The sequence below is a fragment of the Scomber scombrus genome, chromosome 9 (assembly GCF_963691925.1).
Source record: "Scomber scombrus chromosome 9, fScoSco1.1, whole genome shotgun sequence".
Classification (NCBI taxonomy): Eukaryota; Metazoa; Chordata; class Actinopteri; order Scombriformes; family Scombridae; genus Scomber; species Scomber scombrus.
The window spans coordinates 15450203-15471276 of NC_084978.1; the positions used below are offsets into that span (position 1 = coordinate 15450203).

Consider the following 21074-nt stretch of genomic DNA (forward strand, 5'->3'; position numbering starts at 1 on the left):
ATTAATCTCTGATCTCTAATTTGTTTGTGGGTAAGCTACCAAATAAAACACGTTTCCCATCTTCTTCTATTAACAGAGTGGGGATGATGAGGACTATAAGAGAATATACACAAAAAAGATAAAACCAAGGCTGAAGTCTGAAGATCTTGCAGAGGGAGTAGATGTGCGCACAGAGCGGCATAGCAGCACAAGCAGCGATGGCAGCACAATTACCACCATCACTCGCCGCATCACTACCTACACTGTCGATATGCCGAGTGGCATAAGTGAGCAACTTGAACTTTCAAGCCCAGAGCTCAAAGGGCTAAGGCACGAATCTGGGGATGGCTCTCCTCATAGCCCTTCAGGTAAAGTGGGAACAGAAGAGGGAGTTTTTGACTCAAGCAGTGTCTCTTACACAGGGCCACAACTTAGCTCTACAGAGACACGCTGGGGCGCTAGGGGAGTTCAAACCACAACAATTACCAGAGACGTAGAAAGAGAAAGCGGTCTTAGATTTAAAGGACCTAACTTTGGAGTAACAGGGGGCAAAGGCCAGGGAGGCTTTGAGATCTCAAGAGGGAGTGGAGAGCATGGAGATGGAAGCATTCAGGTGTCAGAAACAAGCACGGCACTAAGAGACAGCACAAATACTGGTAGTAGACATGTTACAAAAGGAGAGTTGGGAGGTGCAGAGGCAATCTCAACTGATGAGAATGGAGGGTCAGTCAGTCTGGGAGGCGTTAGAATAGGAGGATCAGTACCAACATTAGGCTATGTTACCTCAGGGTATTCCTCAGGGTCAGGCAAGATTTCAGTGGCAGGTATGGATGTGAACCTTACAGGTTCAAAGTTGAAAAGTGAGGTTGATGTCAACCTGCCAAGCTCAAAGGGAGGAATAAAAACATCAGGAATAGACACTGACACTGACAGCACTGTAAAAATGTCAACAATCAAGATGCCTGCATTTGGAATGACAGGAGTCAAGAAAGAGGGAACAAGTGTTGAAGTTAAACTGAGTAGTGATGCAGATATGTCAGTACCATTGACATATGAAGAGGTGCAAAAACCTGAAATAGACATCAAAGGCACACATATGATAATTAAAGGTCCTAGTGCTAACATTGAAAACTCCAGCATTCAAGCCAAAGTACCAACGATTGATAGCAATTACAAAACAGAGGTATCTAAAGCGAAAATTCCCTCTTTGTCTGGGCCAGATAGAGATATAAACTTGAAGGGTGCTAAGGTAGAGGTGAATCTTGATGTATCTGCTCCAAAGATGGATGGAAAAGTATCAAAATCTGATGTTAAGATGAAAGGCTCAGAAGTTGATGCAAAGATCGGAGGTAAAATAAAACCTCCGAGAATGGATATTGAGGTACCGGATGTTGAAATTGAGTCTCCTAGTGCTAATATCAAAGGATCAAAATTCAATGTGCCATCAAAAATCTCCATGCCAGGTGTAGATTTAAGTGTCAAAGGTTCAAAACTTAAGGGTGATTTGGATATCTCAAGTCCAAAGATAGAAGGAGACAAAAAAACACCTGAAGTTGACATAAAATTAAAAAGTCCTAAAGTCAAAGGTGATGTAGATGTTTCAGTTCCAAACATTGAAGGGGATATAAAAGCTCCAGGGGTAGATGTTGAAGGACTGGATGTGGATATTGAGGGCCATAAGAGTGGATTTAAAATGCCTAAATTCAAAATGCCATCATTTGGCATGAAAGGTCAAAAACTGGAAGGACCAGAAGTTGATGTAAACCTTCCCAAAGCAAACATTGACGTGAAAGCACCTGACATTGATGTGAAAGTACCAGAAGTTGATATCGGAGGAGCTGATGCAAAGCTAAAAGGTCCCAAATTCAACATGCCAACTGTTTCAGGACCAGAAATCTCCATGCCACATGTGGGTATCAATCTGAAAGGTCCCAAAGTCAAAGGTGATGTGAATGTGTCAGCTTCAAAGATAGAGGGAGACATAAAAACACATGATATTGACATCAAAGGTCCAGAAGTAAATATTCAAGGGCCAAAGGGAGGATTTGAAATGCCAAAGATCAAAAAGCCCTCATTTAATATTAAAGGTCCAAAAGTGGAGGGTCCAGATGTAGATCTCAACCTTCCCAAAGCTAACATCAATGTCAAAGCACCTGACGTTGACGTTAAAGGGCCAGAGGTTGATGTTGAAGGACCAAATGCAAAACTAAAAGGACCCAAATTCAATATGCCAACCATTTCAGGACCAAAGCTTTCCATGCCAGATGTGGATTTCAACCTGAAAGGCCCCAAACTCAAAGGTGATGTGGATGTGTCAGCTCCAAAGATAGAGGGATACATAGAAACACCTGATATTGACATCAAAGGGCCAAAAGTTGATATTGAAGGGCCGAAGGGTGGATTTGAAATGCCAAAGATCAAAATGCCATCATTTGGCCTGAAAGGTCCAAAAGTTGAGGGTCCAGATGTGGATCTGAACCTTCCCAAAGCTAACATTGATGTCAAAGCACCTGACATTGAAGTTAAAGGGCCAGAAGTTGACATTAAAGAACCAAATGCAAAACTAAAAGGTCCCAAATTTAACATGCCAACCATTTCTGGACCAAAACTTTCTATGCCAGATGTGGATTTCAATCTGAAGGGTCCCAAACTCAAAGGCGATGTGGATGTGTCCGCTCCCAAGATTGAGGGAGACATAAAAACACCTGATATTGACATCAAAGGACCAAAGGTTGATATTGAAGGGCCAAAGGGTGGATTTGAAATGCCAAAGATCAAAATGCCATCATTTGGCTTGAAAGGAAAACAAGTGGAGGGTCCAGATCTTGATTTAAACCTTCCCAAAGCTAACATTGACATAAAAGCGCCTGACGTTGACATTAAAGTTCCAGAAATTGACATTGAAGGCCCTGATGCAGAAATCAAAGGACCTAAGCTCAATATGCCATCCATAAAAGGACCAAAGATGCCTGATTTTGACATTAAACTAAAAGGTCCTAAAGTCGAAGGAGATGTGGATGTTTCAGTTCCAAACATTGAAGGAGATATAAAAGGTCCAGGGGTGGATGTTGAAGGACTGGATGTGGACATTGACGGACATAAAAGTGGATTTAAAATGCCGAAATTCAAAATGCCATCATTTGGCCTGAAAGGTCCAAAAGTGGAAGGACCAGAAGTTGATGTAAACCTTCCCAAAGCAAACATTGACGTGGAAGCACCTGACATTGATGTGAAAGTACCAGAAGTTGACATTGAAGGACCTGACGCAAAACTCAAAGGACCCAAATTCAACATGCCAACTATTTCGGGACCGAAACTTTCCATGCCAGATGTGGATTTCAATCTGAAAGGTCCCAAAGTCAAAGGTGATGTGGATGTGTCAGTTCCAAAGATTGAGAGAGACATAAAAACACCTGATATTGACATCAAAGGGCCAAAGGTTGATATTGAAGGGCCAAAGGGTGGATTTGAAATGCCAAAGATCAAAATGCCATCATTTGGCCTGAAAGGAAAACAAGTGGAGGTTCCAGATCTTGATTTAAACCTTCCTAAAGGTAACATTGACATTAAAGCACCTGGCGTTGACATTAAAGCTCCAGAAATTGACATTGAAGGCCCTGATGCAGAAATCAAAGGACCCAAGCTCAAGATGCCATCCATAAAAGGACCAAAGATGCCTGATTTTGACATTAAACTAAAAGGTCCTAAAGTCGAAGGAGATGTGGATGTTTCAGTTCCAAACATTGAAGGAGATATAAAAGGTCCAGGGGTGGATGTTGAAGGACTGGATGTGGACATTGACGGACATAAAGGTGGATTTAAAATGCCTAAATTCAAAATGCCATCATTTGGCTTGAAAGGTCCAAAAGTGGAAGGACCAGACGTTGATGTAAACCTTCCCAAAGCTAACATTGATGTGAAAGCACCTGAAATTGATGTGAAAGTACCAGAAGTTGACATTGAAGGACCAAATGCAAAACTCAAAGGACCCAAATTCAACATGCCAACTATTTCAGGACCGAAACTTTCCATGCCAGATGTGGATTTCAATTTGAAAGGTCCCAAACTCAAAGGTGAAGTGGATGTGGGAGGTCCAAAGATAGGGGGGGACATAAAAACACCTGATATTGATATCAAAGGGCCAAAGGTTGATATTGAAGGGCCAAAGGGAGGATTTGAAATGCCAAAGATCAAAATGCCATCATTTGGCCTGAAAGGTCCAAAAGTAGAAGCTCCAGATGTTGATGTAAACCTTCCCAAAGCTAACATTGATGTCAAAGCACCTGACGTTGAAATTAAAGGGCCAGAGGTTGATGTTGAAGGACCAAATGCAAAACTAAAAGGACCCAAATTTAACATGCCCACCATTTCTGGACCAAAACTTTCCATGCCAGATGTGGATTTCAATCTGAAAGGCCCCAAACTCAAAGGTGATGTGGATGTGTCAGCTCCAAAGATAGAGGGGGACATAAAAACACCTGATATTGACATCAAAGGGCCAAAGGTTGATATTGAAGGGCCAAAGGGAGGATTTGAAATGCCAAAGATCAAAATGCTATCATTTGGCCTGAAAGGTCCAAAAGTGGAAGCTCCAGATGTTGATGTAAACCTTCCCAAAGCTAACATTGATATCAAAGCACCTGGCGTTGATATTAAAGGGCCAGAGGTTGACATTGAAGGACCAAATACGAAACTAAAAGGACCCAAATTTAACATACCCACCATTTCAGGACCGAAACTTTCCATGCCAGATGTGGATTTCAATCTGAAAGGCCCCAAACTCAAAGGTGATGTGGATGTGTCAGCTCCAAAGATAGAGGGAGACATAAAAACACCTGATATTGACATCAAAGGGCCAAAGGTTGATATTGAAGGGTCAATGGGAGGATTTGAAATGCCAAAGATCAAAATGCCATCATTTGGCCTGAAAGGTCCAAAAGTGGAAGCCCCAGATGTTGATGTAAACCTTCCCAAAGCTAACATTGATGTCAAAGCACCTGACGTTGAAATTAAAGGGCCAGAGGTTGATGTTGAAGGACCAAATGCAAAACTAAAAGGACCCAAATTTAACATGCCCACTATTTCAGGACCGAAACTTTTCATGCCAGATGTGGATTTCAATCTGAAAGGCCCCAAACTCAAAGGTGATGTGGATGTGTCAGCTCCAAAGATAGAGGGGGACATAAAAACACCTGATATTGACATCAAAGGGCCAAAGGTTGATATTGAAGGGCCAAAGGGTGGATTTGAAATGCCAAAGATCAAAATGCCTTCATTTAACATTAAAGGTCCTAAGGTGGAGGGTCCAGATGTGAACCTTCCCAAAGCTAACATTGATGTCAAAACACCTGACGTTGATATTAAAGGGCCAGAGGTTGACATTGAAGGACCAAATGCAAAACTAAAAGGACCCAAATTTAACATGCCAACAATTTCAGGACCGAAACTTTCCATGCCAGATGTGGATTTCAATCTGAAAGGCCCCAAACTCAAAGGTGATGTGGATGTGTCAGCTCCAAAGATCAAGGGAGACATAAAAACACCTGATATTGACATAAAGGGTCCTAATGTTGATTTTAAATCACCAGAGGGACATCTTTCTGGGCCAAAAGTCAAGTTACCAAAAATGTCTGGACCCAAAATATCGTTGCCAGATGTTGACATCAATCTGAAGGGTCCAAAATTAAAGGGTGATATGGAAGGCAATGTTCAATTACCAAAAGCTGAACTTGAGGGACCCGATGTGACCACTGATGTTCCAGACATTGGCACAAAGAAATCAAAATTTAAAATGCCAAAGTTTGGATTTAAAAGTCCAAAGGCAAAGGCCCCAGAAACTGATGTGAAACTGGCACAAGGAGACATTAGCATCAAAGGGAAGACTGGGAGTTCCGAAGTTCTTGATGTTGACCTTAGTTTGTCTGGCCAGAAAGGAAAAGGATCCAAATTCAAGATACCAAAATTTGGTTTCAAAGGACCAAAGGTTGAAATGCCAGATGTTGATATTAACCTTCCCAAAACTGGAGGTGATGTTAAAGTTCCAGATGTTGACATTGAAGGACCAGATGTTGACATTGACAGTCCTAGTGGTAAAATCAAGGGACCAAAATTCAAGATGCCCAATATCTCAGGACCAAAAATCTCCATGCCAGATGTGGATTTGAATCTTAAAGGCCCCAAGCTCAAAGGAGATGTGGATGTATCACCTCCAAAGATTGAAGGAGATATAAAGGCACCTGGCTTGGACATCAAAGGTCCAGAGGTTGATATTGAAGGACCAAAGGGAGGATTTGAGATGCCTAAAATCAAAATGCCATCTTTTGGCATCACGACTCCTAACGTTGAAGGTCCAGATGTTGCCATTGATCTTCCAAAAGCTGACATTAAAGTTAAAACACCTGAAATTGACATTAAAGCTCCGGATGTTGAAGTTGAAGGTCCTGATGCAAAATTGAAAGGACCCAAATTAAAAATGCCATCCATATCAGTACCCAAGATGCCAGAATGGGATATCAATCTGAAAGGGCCCAAGCTGAAGGGAGACATGACTGTTACAGGTCCAAAGATGGAGGGTGATATAGAGGTTCCTAAAGCAGACATTGAAGTACCAGATATTGACATTGCAAGCCCCAGTGGTAAAATGAAAGCCCCGAAAATAAAAATGCCAAGCATTTCCGGGCCTAAAATGTCCTTACCAGATGTGGATTTCAATCTGAAAGGCCCCACACTCAAAGGAGATGTGAATGTGTCAACTCCAAAGATAGAGGGAGACATAAAAACACCCGATATTGACATCAAAGGGCCAAAAGTTGATATTGAAGGGCCAAAGGGAGGATTTGAAATGCCAAAGATCAAAATGCCTTCATTCAACATTAAAGGCCCAAAGGTAGAGGGTCCAGATGTGGATCTAAACATTCCTAAGGCTAATGTTGATGTCAAAGCACCTGAATTTGATGTTAAAGGCCCAAAGGTTGATGTTGAAGGTCCTGGTGCAAAGATCAAGGGACCGAAATTCAAAGTTCCAACCATTTCAGGACCAAAAATCTCCATGCCAGATGTGGATTTCAATTTGAAAGGTCCCAAAGTCAAAGGTGATGTGGCTGTGTCTCTTCCAAAGGTTGAAGGAGACATAAAGGTACCTGACTTGGACATCAAAGGTCCAGAGGTTGACATTGAAGGGCCAAAGGGAGGATTTGAGATGCCTAAAATCAAAATGCCATCTTTTGGCATCAAAGGTCCAAAAGTTGAAGGTCCAGATGTTGATGTCAATCTGCCAAAAGGTGACATTGATATTAAAGGTCCCGAATTGAACATCAAAGGACCAGATTTTGATATTGACAGTCCTAGTGGAAAGATCAAGGGACCAAAGTTCAAGATGCCACATATCTCAGGACCAAAAATCTCCATGCCAGATGTGGATTTCAATTTGAAAGGTCCCAAAATCAAAGGTGATGTGGATGTGTCACCTCCAAAGATTGAAGGAGGCATAAAGGCACCTGATTTGGACATCAAAGGTCCAGAGATTGATATTGAAGGACCAAAGGGGGGATTTGAGATGCCGAAAATAAAAATGCCATCTTTTGGCTTGAAAGGTCCAAAAGTTGAAGTACCAGATGTTGATGTCAATCTTCCAAAAGGTGACATTGATATTAAAGGTCCTGAATTGAACATCAAAGGACCAGAAGTTGACATTGACAGTCATGGTGGAAAGATCAAGGGACCAAAATTCAAGATGCCACATATCTCAGGACCGAAAATCTCCATGCCAGATGTGGATTTCAATCTGAAAGGTCCCAAACTCAAAGGTGATGTGGATATGTCAGTTCCAAAGGTTGAAGGAGATCTAACAGTACCAGAAGTTGACATCAAAGGTCCCCAAGTTGATATTGAAGGACCTAAGGGGGGATTTGAGATGCCTAAAATGAAAATGCCATCCTTTAACATCAAAGGTCCAAAATTGGAGGGTCCAGATGTTGATATTAACCTGCCAAAAGCTAACATCGATGTTAAAGCCCCAGAATTTGATGTTAAAGGGCCAAAGGTTGCTCTCGAAGGCCCTGATGCAAAACTGAAAGGACCTAAATTCAAACTGCCATCAATATCAGGACCCACCATGCCAGACTGGGATATTAATCTGAAAGGGCCAAAGGTCAAGGGAGATGTGGATGTGTCAGTACCAAAGATCGAGGGAGACATAGAGGCTCCTAAAGTGGATATTGAGGGACCAGATGTTAACATCGAGGGCCACAAAGGAGGATTTAAAATGCCTAAATTTAAGATGCCATCCTTTGGCTTGAAAGGTCCAAATGTTGAAGGCCCAGAAGTTGATGTCAACCTTCCAAAAGGTGACATTGATATTGAAGGCCCTGAATTGGACATCAAAGGACCAGACTTTGACATTGACAGTCCTAGTGGAAAGATCAAGGGACCAAAATTCAAGATGCCACATATCTCAGGACCGAAAATCTCCATGCCAGATGTGGATTTCAATTTGAAAGGTCCCAAACTCAAAGGTGATGTGGATATGTCAGTTCCAAAGGTTGAAGGAGATCTAACAGTACCAGAAGTTGACATCAAAGGTCCCCAAGTTGATATTGAAGGACCTAAGGGGGGATTTGAGATGCCTAAAATGAAAATGCCATCCTTTAACTTCAAAGGTCCAAAATTGGAGGGTCCAGATGTTGATATTAACCTGCCAAAAGCTAACATCGATGTTAAGGCCCCAGAATTTGATGTTAAAGGGCCAAAGGTTGCTCTCGAAGGCCCTGATGCAAAACTGAAAGGACCTAAATTCAAACTGCCATCAATATCAGGACCCACCATGCCAGACTGGGATATTAATCTGAAAGGGCCAAAGGTCAAGGGAGATGTGGATGTGTCAGTACCAAAGATCGAGGGAGACATAGAGGCTCCTAAAGTGGATATTGAGGGGCCAGATATTAACATCGAAGGTCACAAAGGAGGATTTAAAATGCCTAAATTTAAGATGCCATCCTTTGGCTTGAAAGGTCCAAATGTTGAAGGCCCAGAAGTTGATGTCAACCTTCCAAAAGGTGACATTGATATTGAAGGCCCTGAATTGGACATCAAAGGACCAGACTTTGACATTGACAGTCCCAGTGGAAAGATTAAGGGACCAAAATTCAAGATGCCACATATCTCAGGACCGAAAATCTCCATGCCAGATGTGGATTTCAATCTGAAAGGTCCCAAACTCAAAGGTGATGTGGATGTGTCAGTTCCAAAGGTTGAAGGAGACCTAACATTGCCAGAATTTGACATCAAGGGTTCCAAGGTTGACATTGAAGGACCTAAAGGGGGACTTGAGATGCCTAAAATAAAAATGCCATCTTTTGGCATCAAGGGTCCAAAATTGGAGGGTCCAGATGTTGATATTAACCTGCCAAAAGCTAACATCGATGTTAAGGCCCCAGAATTTGATGTTAAAGGGCCAAAGGTTGCTCTCGAAGGCCCTGATGCAAAACTGAAAGGACCTAAATTCAAACTGCCATCAATATCAGGACCCACCATGCCAGACTGGGATATTAATCTGAAAGGGCCAAAGGTCAAGGGAGATGTGGATGTGTCAGTACCAAAGATCGAGGGAGACAAAGAGGCTCCTAAAGTGGATATTGAGGGGCCAGATATTAACATCGAAGGTCACAAAGGAGGATTTAAAATGCCTAAATTTAAGATGCCATCCTTTGGCTTGAAAGGTCCAAATGTTGAAGGCCCAGAAGTTGATGTCAATCTTCCAAAAGGTGACATTGATATTGAAGGCCCTGAATTTGACATCAAAGGACCAGACTTTGACATTGACAGTCCCAGTGGAAAGATCAAGGGACCAAAATTCAAGATGCCGCATATCTCAGGACCAAAACTCTCCATGCCAGATGTGGATTTCAATCTGAAAGGTCCCAAACTCAAAGGTGATGTGGATGTGTCAATTCCAAAGGTTGAAGGAGACCTAACATTGCCAGAATTTGACATCAAGGGTTCCAAGGTTGACATTGAAGGACCTAAAGGGGGACTTGAGATGCCTAAAATAAAAATGCCATCTTTTGGCATCAAGGGTCCAAAATTGGAGGGTCCAGATGTTGATATTAACCTGCCAAAAGCTAATATCGATGTTAATGCCCCAGACTTTGATGTTAAAGGGCCAAAGGTTGATCTTGAAGGCCCTGATGCAAAACTGAAAGTACCCAAGTTCAAACTGCCATCAATATCAGGACCCACCATGCCAGATTGGGATATTAATCTGAAAGGGCCAAAGGTCAAGGGAGATATGGATGTGTCAGTGCCAAAAATTGAAGGAAACTTAGAGGCTCCTAAAATGGATATGGAGGGGCCAGATGTTAACATTGAGGGCCACAAAGGAGGATTTAAAATGCCTAAATTCAAGATGCCATCCTTTGGCTTGAAAGGCCCAAATGTTGAAGGTCCAGAAGTTGATGTCAATCTTCCAAAAGGTGACATTGATATTAAAGGCCCTGAATTGGATATCAAAGGACCAGAAGTTGACATTGACGGTCCTGATGGAAAACACAAGGGACCAAAGTTCAAGATGCCACATATCTCAGGACCAAAACTCTCCATGCCAGATGTGGATTTCAATCTGAAAGGTCCCAAACTCAAAGGGGATGTGGATGTGTCAGTTCCAAAGATTGAAGGAGACTTAATAGTACCAGACGTTGACATCAAGGGTCCCAAGGTTGACATTGAAGGTCCAAAGGGAGGACTTGAGATGCCCAAAATAAAAATGCCATCATTTAACATCAAAGGTCCAAAATTGGAGGGTCCAGGTGTTGATATTAACCTGCCAAAAGCTAACATCGATGTTAAGAGCCCAGAATTTGATGTTAAAGGGCCAAAGGTTGATCTTGAAGGCCCTGATGCAAAACTGAAAGGACCTAAATTCAAACTGCCATCGATATCAGGACCCACCATGCCAGATTGGGATATTAATTTGAAAGGGCCAAAGGTCAAGGGAGATGTGGATGTTTCGATGCCAAAGATCAAAGGAGACATAGAGGCTCCTGAAGTGGATATTGAGGGACCAGATGTTAACATTGAGGGCCACAAAGGAGGATTTAAAATGCCTAAATTTAAGATGCCATCCTTTGGCTTGAAAGGTCCAAATGTTGAAGGTCCAGACGTTGATGTCAATCTTCCAAAAGGTGAAATTGATATTAAAGGCCCTGAATTTGACATCAAAGGACCAGACGTTGACATTGACAGTCCTAGTGGAAAGATCAAGGGACCAAAATTCAAGATGCCACATATCTCAGGACCAAAACTCTCCATGCCAGATATGGATTTCAATCTGAAAGGTCCCAAACTCAAAGGTGATGTGGATGTGTCAGTTCCAAAGGTTGAAGGAGACCTAACATTGCCAGAATTTGACATAAAGGGTCCAAAATTGGAGGGTCCAGATGTTGATATCAACCTGCCAAAAGCTAATATTGATGTTAAGGCCCCAGAATTTGACATTAAAGGGCCAAAGGTTGATCTCGAAGGCCCTGATGCAAAAGTGAAAGGACCTAAAGTCAAACTGCCATCAATATCAGGACCCACCATGCCAGACTGGGATATTAATCTGAAAGGACCAAAGGTCAAGGGCAATGTGGATGTTTCAATGCCAAAGATCGCGGGAGACATAGAGGCTCCTAAAGTGGATATTGGGGGACCAGATGTTAACATAGAGGGCCACAAAGGAGGATTTAAAATGCCTAAATTCAAGATGCCATCTTTTGGGTTCAAAGGTCCAAATGTTGAAATTCCAGACGTTGATGTAAATCTTCCAAAAAGTGAGATTGATATTGAAGGCCCTGAATTGAACATCAAAGGACCAGATGTTGACATTGACAGTCCTAGTGGAAAGATCAAGGGACCAAAATTCAAGATGCCACATATCTCAGGACCGAAAATCTCCATGCCAGATGTGGATTTCAATCTGAAAGGTCCCAAACTCAAAGGTGTTGATGTGTCAGTTCCAAAGGTTGAAGGAGACCTAACATTGCCAGAATTTGACATCAAGGGTCCAAAATTGGAGGGTCCAGATGTTGATATCAACCTGCCAAAAGCTAATATTGATGTTAAGGCCCCAGAATTTGATGTTAGAGGGCCAAAGGTTGACCTCGAAGGCCCTGATGCAAAACTGAAAGGACCTAAATTTAAACTGCCAACAATATCAGGACCCACCATGCCAGACTGGGATATTAATCTTAAAGGGCCAAAGGTAAAGGGCGATGTGGATGTTTCAATGCCAAAGATCGCGGGAGACATAGAGGCTCCTAAAGTGGATATTTGGGGACCAGACGTTAACATTGAGGGCCACAAAGGAGGATTTAAAATGCCTAAATTCAAGATGCCATCTTTTGGGTTGAAAGGTCCAAATGTTGAAGTTCCAGACGTTGATGTCAATCTTCCAAAAGGTGACATTGATATTGAAGGTCCTGAATTGAACATCAAAGGACCAGATGTTGACATTGACAGTCCTAGTGGTAAGATCAAGGGACCAAAATTCAAAATGCCACATATCTCAGGACCAAAAATCTCCATGCCAGATGTGGATTTCAATCTGAGAGGACCCAAACTCAAAGGTGATGTGGATGTGTCAGTTCCAAAGGTTGAAGGAGAACTAACAGTACCAGAAGTTGACATCAAAGGACCTCAAGTTGATATTGAAGGACCCAAGGGGGGACTTGAGATGCCTAAAATGAAAATGCCATCTTTTGGCATCAAAGGTCCAAAACTGGAGGGTCCAGATGTTGATATTAACCTGCCAAAAGCTAATATCAATGTTAAGGCCCCAGAATTTGACGTTAAAGGGCCAAAGGTTGATCTTGAAGGCCCTGATGCAAAACTGAAAGGACCTAAATTCAAACTGCCATCAATATCAGGACCCACCATGCCAGACTGGGATATTAATCTTAAAGGGCCAAAGGTGAAGGGCGATGTGAATGTTTCAATGCCAAAGATCGAGGGAGACATAGAGGCTCCTAAAGTGGATATTGAGGGACCAGATGTTAACATCGAGGGCCACAAAGGAGGATTTAAAATGCCTAAATTTAAGATGCCATCTTTTGGCTTGAAAGGTCCAAATGTTGATGGCCCAGACAATGATGTCAACCTTCCAAAAGGTGACATTGATATTAAAGGCCCTGAATTTGACATCAAAGGACCAGATGTTGACATAGACAGTCCTAGTGGAAAGATCAAGGGACCAAAATTCAAGATGCCACATATCTCAGGACCAAAACTCTCCATGCCAGATGTGGATTTCAATCTGAAAGGTCCCAAACTCAAAGGTGATGTGGATGTGTCAGTTCCAAGGGTTGAAGGAGACCTTACATTGCCAGAATTTGACATCAAAGGTCCAAAATTTGAGGGTCCAGATGTTGATTTCAACTTGCCAAAAGGCAATATCAATGTTAAGGCCCCCGAATTTGATGTTAGAGGGCCAAAGGTTGATCTCGAAGGGCCTGATGCAAAACTGAAAAGACCTAAATTCAAACTGCCATCGATATCAGGACCCAACATGCCAGACTGGGATATTAATCTGAAAGGGCCAAAGGTGAAGGGCGATGTGGATGTGTCAGTACCAAAGATCGAGGGAGACATAGAGGCTCCTAAAGTGGATATTGAGGGACCAGATGTTAACATTGAGGGTCACAAAGGAGGATTCAAAATGCCTAAATTTAAGATGCCATCCTTTGGCTTGAAAGGTCCAAATGTTGAAGGTCCAGATGTTGATGTCAATCTTCCAAAAGGTGACATTGATATTAAAGGCCCTGAATTTGACATCAAAGGACCAGACGTTGACATTGACAGTCCTAGTGGAAAGATCAAGGGACCAAAATTCAAGATGCCACATATGTCAGGACCAAAACTCTCCATGCCAGATGTGGATTTCAATCTGAAAGGTCCCAAAGTCAAAGGTGATGTGGATTTGTCAACTCCAAAGATTGAAGGAGACCTAACAGTACCAGAAGTTGACATCAAGGGTCCCCAAGTTGATATTGAAGGACCTAAGGGGGGACTTGAGATGCCTAAAATAAAAATGCCATCTTTTGGAATCAAAGGTCCAAAACTAGAGGGTCCAGATGTTGATATTAACCTGCCAAAAGCTAACATTGATGTAAAGGCCCCAGAATTTGATGTTAAAGGGCCAAAGGTTGATCTCGAAGGCCCTGATGCAAAACTGAAAGGACCTAAATTTAAACTGCCATCAATATCAGGACCCACCATGCCAGATTGGGATATTAATCTGAAAGGGCCAAAGGTCAAAGGAGATGTGGATGTGTCAGTACCAAAGATTGAGGGAGACATAGAGGCTCCTAAAGTGGATATTGAGGGTCCAGATGTTAACATAGAGGGCCACAAAGGAGGATTTAAAATGCCTAAATTTAAGATGCCATCCTTTGGCTTGAAAGGTCCAAATGTTGAAGGCCCAGAAGTTGATGTCAACCTTCCAAAAGGTGATATTGATATTGAAGGTCCTGAATTGAACATCAAAGGACCAGATGTTGACATTGACAGTCCTAGTGGAAAGATCAAGGGACCAAAATTCAAGATGCCACATATCTCAGGACCAAAACTCTCCATGCCAGATGTGGATTTCAATTTGAAAGGTCCCAAACTCAAAGGTGATGTGAATGTTTCAGCTCCAAAGGTTGAAGGAGATCTAACGGTACCTGAAGTTGATATCAAAGGTCCCCAGGTTGATATTGAAGGACCCAAGGGTGGTATTGAGATGCCTAAAATAAAAATGCCATCCTTTAACATCAAAGGTCCAAAATTGGAGGGTCCAGATGTTGACATTAACCTGCCAAAAGCTAATATTGATGTTAAGGCCCCAGAATTTAACGTTAAAGGGCCAAAGTTTGATGTTGAAGGCCTGGATGGAAAACTGAAAGGACCTAAATTCAAACTGCCATCAATATCAGGACCCACCATGCCAGACTGGGACATTAATCTGAAAGGGCCAAAGGTCAAGGGAGATGTGGATGTGTCAGTACCAAAGATCGAGGGAGACATAGAGGCTCCTAAAGTGAATATTGAGGGGCCAGATGTTAACATTGAGGGCCACAAAGGAGGATTTAAAATGCCTAAATTTAAGATGCCATCCTTTGGCTTGAAAGGTCCAAATGTTGAAGGTCCAGACGTTGATGTCAACCTTCCAAAAGGTGACATTGATATTGAAGGCCCTGAATTTGACATCAGAGGACAAGAAGTTGACATTGATGGTCCTGATGGAAAGATCAGGGGACCAAAATTCAAGATGCCACATATCTCAGGACCAAAACTCTCCATGCCAGATGTGGATTTCAATCTGAAAGGACCCAAACTCAAAGGTGATGTGGATGTGTCAGTTCCAAAGGTTGAAGGAGACCTAACATTACCAGAACTTGACATCAAGGGTCCCAAGGTTGACAGTGAAGGACCTAAGGGGGGACTTGAGATGCCCAAAATAAAAATGCCATCTTTTGGCATCAAGGGTCCAAAATTGGAGGGTCCAGATGTTGATATTAACCTGCCAAACGCTAATATCAATGTTAAGGCCCCAGAATTTGATGTTAAAGGGCCAAAGGTTGATCTCGAAGGCCCTGATGCAAAACTGAAAGGACCTAAATTCAAACTGCCATCGATATCAGGACCCACCATGCCAGATTGGGATATTAATTTGAAAGGCCCCAAGGTCAAGGGAGATGTGGATGTTTCAATGCCAAAGATCAAAGGAGACATAGAGGCTCCTAAAGTGGATATTGAGGGACCAGATGTTAACATTGAGGGCCACAAAGGAGGATTCAAAATGCCTAAATTTAAGATGCCATCTTTTGGCTTGAAAGGTCCAAATGTTGAAGGTCCAGATGTTGATGTCAATCTTCCAAAAGGTGACATTGATATTAAAGGCCCTGAGTTTGACATCAGAGGACCAGACGTTGACATTGACAGTCCTAGTGGAAAGATCAAGGGACCAAAATTCAAGATGCCACATATGTCAGGACCAAAACTCTCCATGCCAGATGTGGATTTCAATCTGAAAGGTCCCAAACTCAAAGGTGATGTGGATGTGTCAGTTCCAAAGGTTGAAGGAGACCTAACAGTACCAGAATTTGACATCAGAGGACCCCAAGTTGATATTGAAGGACCCAAGGGGGGACTTGAGATGCCTAAAATAAAAATGCCATCTTTTGGCATCAAAAGTCCTAAATTGGAGGGTCCAGATGTTGATATTAACCTGCCAAAAGCTAACATCAATGTTAAGGCCCCAGAATTTGACATTAAAGGGCCAAAGGTTGATCTCGAAGGCCCTGATGCAAAACTGAGAGGACCTAAATTCAAACTGCCATCAGTATCAGGACCCACAATGCCAGACTGGGACATTAATCTGAAAGCGCCCAAGGTCAAGGGAGATGTGGATGTGTCAGTACCAAAGATTGAAGGAGACATAGAGGTTCCTGAATTGGATATTGAGGGACCAGACCTCAATATTGAGGGCCACAAAGGAGGACTGAAAATGCCTAAATTTAAGATGCCATCTTTTGGCTTGAAAGGTCCAAATGTTGAAGGCCCAGAAGTTGATGTCAACCTTCCAAAAGGTGACATTGATATTGAAGTCCCCGAATTTGACATCAAAGGACCAGACGTTGACATTGACAGTCCTAGTGGAAAGATCAAGGGACCAAAATTCAAGATGCCACATATCTCAGGACCAAAACTCTCCATGCCAGATGTGGATTTCAACCTGAAAGGTCCCAAACTCAAAGGAGATGTGGAAACATCAGTCCCAAAGATTGAAGGGGGCCTAACAGCACCAGAAGTTGAGATTAAAGGGCCTAAGATAAAGGGAGATGTAGATGTACCTGATGTCCACTTCAAGAGGGCAGACATTGACATTCATGGGCCTGATGCAAAAATCACAGGGACCAAATTCAAGATGCCATCAATTTCAGGACCCCACATTTCTATGCCAGATGTAGATTTCAATCTTAAAGGTCCTCATATCAAATCTGATGTGGATGTTTCTGCTCCAAAGTTTGAAGGAGACATAACAACACCTGATGTTGACATCAAAGGTCGAGCTGTTGACATTAAAGGGTCCAAAGGTGGATTTGACATACCTAAAATCAAAATGCCATCATTTGGTATTAAAGGTCCAAAGATAGAGGGTCCAGATATAGACATAAACCTTCCAAAATCCAACATTGAGTTGGAAGCACCTGATATCAACCTGAAAGGTCCCAAAGTGAAAGGAGAGTTTGATGCATCAATGCCCAAATTAGAAGGAAATGCTAACATTACAGTACCCACCATTAGTATGGAAGGTGATTTTGAAAAAACAGGTGTTACATTTCCCAAATTCAAAGGTCCTAAGTTTGGGAGGAAATCACCAGAAATGGAGGGGCCTGAATCCATGGTTAAGACACCCATGTTCAGTGTGGGAACAAAAGGCTCCAAAACACAAGTTAGTCTTCCCAGTTCTGAGGCAAGTCTTGATGCCCCTGATATCGATATCAATGTCAAGGGGAAAAAGGGGAAATTTAAACTTCCCAAAGTCAAAGGAAAGGTCAAGAAACCTGATGTTGACATAGAAACTTCAGCAGTAGAACTGGATGTAGACACACCCAATATCCATGTCAAAGAAACAAAGATAAAGAAGCCTCTTTTTGGTAAGCTTCATTTTCCTGATGTGGGATTTGATATCAAGTCACCAAAATTGAAAGGAGATGGATCTTTATCATCATCTGCTAGTTTGAACACCACGATTGAGGGTTCTGGTATTGAGAGTCCCAATGTTAGTTTGGAAGGGCCAGATGTGAAATTAAAAACACCTAATATAAAAATGTCAAATGTGAATGTGTCTACTCCTGATGTTGATGCAAATCTAAACAGACAAGGGGGGGCAACCATGTCTGCAGGTTTTAAAGGCCACCAAATGAATGTGAAAGGTAGTGCTGATATTGATACAGGTGTTTCAGAGGGTGGTGCAATTACTGGCCTTCAATACCCAGAGGGCACCGTAACATTTCCCAAAATCAAGGTGCCAAAGTTTGGTATTGCTCTGCCCAAGGTGGAGCGCCAGAAGGGTGAAGGAAATGATGAATCAGAACTTGTGGCTAGTGGCGGCATAAACATACAGTCTCCACATGTTCGTGGCCAAGTCAGTTCACCAAATGTTGAGGTTCCCAGTCCAGAATTGAGGCAAAGGGAAGGCAAGGTAAAGGTCAAGATGCCAAAATTGTTTGGCAAATCAAAAGCAAAGGGCAGTGCAGGTGATCTTCGGGGATCAGAGGTTGAATTGGGTACTAGTGGAAAAGGCAGCAAGGTCTCTAAAGACTTAAGTGTACATACTGGAGAACTGACAGGTGGAAAATTTGAATTAGAAGGTGATTCTGGACTAAATGTTTCAACCAAAGGCAAGTCAGCTTCACTGGACCTTTTTAAGAAATCAAGACATCGGTCTTCTTCTCTGAGTGATGAGGGGGGGCTTGCAGTTAGTTCCCCTTCAGCTCACTTAGAAGCAGAGGGTGGTGACATTTCATTAGACCTAGGAGGAGCCAAGGTGAAGGGAAAGAAAGGCAAGTTGAAGTTTGGGACCTTTGGAGGTTTTGGTTCAAAGTCAAAAGGCTCATATGAAGTGACACTTGGTGAGGACAGTGAAGCAGGAGTCGAGGGTAATGCAGGTGTTTCTCTACCCTCTAAAAAATCAAGATTGTCTTCATCTTCCAGCAGTGACAGTGGTTCAAGAGGTGGTTTCAGGTTCCCAAAAGTTGAACTAACTGTTTCACCAAAAAAATGATTAATTATGAGGCAAATTAAACTTTCTCATGTACATCCAAATACCTTCTCTCAATAGAGTAAATTCTTCAAACCCGCTCTTAAAACCGGAGGGGAAGATTTCATCTCATTGTTGTAAACTAAGAGTATGTTTCATTAATTAGACAGGAGTGCATGAGATTGTTTAAAGTCCCTTCAAACTGTAAATAAGATTAATTTGTATTGTAATAAATATTGTTTTTTTGTACATAGTCAAGATTTATTAAACATATACCATCTCACCAAATTTTCACTAATAGTTTATTACAGGGTTTGTCAATTTGGCATATTTCATTCTATTAAATGAAAGTTAATGAATGGGTGTGGTATATTTGTATCCAGGGGTCTATTGCACAGAACAGACAGTTACAATAGCTTTTCTGAAGGAAAATGTTGTTTATACATTCATAAACAAATATAAACAGTTATCATTTTTTATGTATGAAATAATTTTTATTTTCAAGCTTTGATATTATATAATCAGTGCAGAAGCATTTACGCAACATAGAGCTGGCCCTATATAACATATTGTAAAGAGTGATGGTGTTGTATAGACCATAATTGCATGGACAATCTGTTTGGAAACTATCAACTCTCTAAAGTGCTGTCAGTGCCTTCCCAATCTTTTTTGAAGTAAATTTATTCACCTTTAAATTCTGTGCCATTTACCAAAAGTATGCATTTGCTTCTTTTGTTTTTAATTATGTTTTGTTTCCTTAAACTGTGGCATTTTCTGTCTTACCTGTTTTATGATTCTCAGTATTTTTTTCTTTGTCACTCTTTTTGTACACACACTTCATGATTATATGAAATGTCACAAATAAAAAGTCACTTTTTGATGTCATTTGTTCGCTAATAACATCTGTGTTGCATGAGAGTTGCATAGTTCTGATCAGGCATGACAGATTTATAGAGAATGATTCTTTGGGTCTTTTCTTTTGTGTGCATTCTGCCAAATAAACTAAATTAAAAAAAGTTATTCTGTTTATGAGGTTTCTTAATCAGTATTTGACAATGCTTTAATCACACCCAATGTATCATTTGTTTGATACGTGATATATATGATATGATATGATATGATATGCTACATGATATGATATGGTTAATATTTTATCGGGTTTGTCTATATTTTGTTCCACACAGTAATATTAACCAAGTTCTTAGTTTTTATCCTCTATGGTGCTCAATTGCATTACCTTGAAATGTTGCCCATGCATCCAAACCCATTATTTTCTCATATTAATTACAGTAAAAAACATTATTAGCAGAGAAGCAGGCATTTGGATTATTATCTATCTTTGATTAGAAATTATCCATCAATTCATCCAACGTTATAATTTATATTTGTGAGACTTGTCATTATGCACTGTTCACCACTGATGCAGACAAAATAACTGTAAGAATGGTACTATACTTGATACATATCGCCACTTATACAGAAAATATACTGTAGATATTTATTCTATCACAATGTAAATAAATTCAAACAATATACATATTAGTAGGATCAGGTCTATTTCAAGATGTTGGGGATGTCCCTTTAAGAGTAAATTCCTATTGGTCCCCTGTTTTAATACTATTTCAACTGAATTGAATATCATATAAAATAACAGAAATAATGAAGTAGCCATTATTTTTTTTATTTTAAGAGAGTATGATGGTCATCACCTGAACTCATGTAATGAGATGCAAAATATGGGTACCACTTTCTGATAAGTCACCAGGTGTAAATACTCATTTATTGTTGATCATTTGTAAGTCATTAAAAAGAATGAAAGAAAAACTCTTGAATTTCCAGGTTTAGAAAATGGATAGGCTATATCATCTGCAACAAATTCATGTTTACCATTTAACTTTTTTCTATCAGGCCGCCAAGTGATCTTCTACTTTGGTTTGCACGCACACATTCTATGAAATAAAATGCAATTTAAAGAACAAGTTCACTGCAGATAGCCAAATCACAACAGGTACCACACCCTTTGCAATTGGGTGTTGTATTTAAGCAGGAGTACTGCTGTTTAGCCACTGCTGCTATCAGAAGTGAAGGAGGCTCATGTGAAGGGAATACTTCCTATGCACAACTCTGATTGTCAGCCATTCCTGATATCAACTGTGGCCCAAAAACAAAAACTGTTATAAGGTGGCGCTCCCCTGTCCAGTGGCTCAGGGTCAACTTTACCTCCACCAAGATGGGAATGATTCATTTCAACTAGCTAGCTAAGTCTTTGATGCTTGTGGTGACTTGCATATTTTGGCTATTTGCAGTAGGTGCA

General features: G+C 41.3%; 1 protein-coding gene across 2 annotated transcripts in view; it reads left to right on the forward strand.

The window, feature by feature from the left end:
• Positions 1-19770, forward strand: part of ahnak (AHNAK nucleoprotein) — a 34809-nt gene extending 15039 nt beyond the window's left edge. Inside the window, exons 6-7 of one of the 2 annotated variants that reach the window (XM_062426269.1) lie at positions 77-12925; positions 13448-19770. In XM_062426269.1, the coding sequence (XP_062282253.1) occupies positions 77-12925; positions 13448-18784 (18186 nt within the window). In that variant the 3' untranslated portion in view covers positions 18785-19770. Of the gene's footprint in view, positions 1-76 lie in introns of both variants that reach the window. The other variant, XM_062426268.1, reaches the window with a different exon arrangement.
• Positions 19771-21074: the final 1304 nt, after the last annotated feature.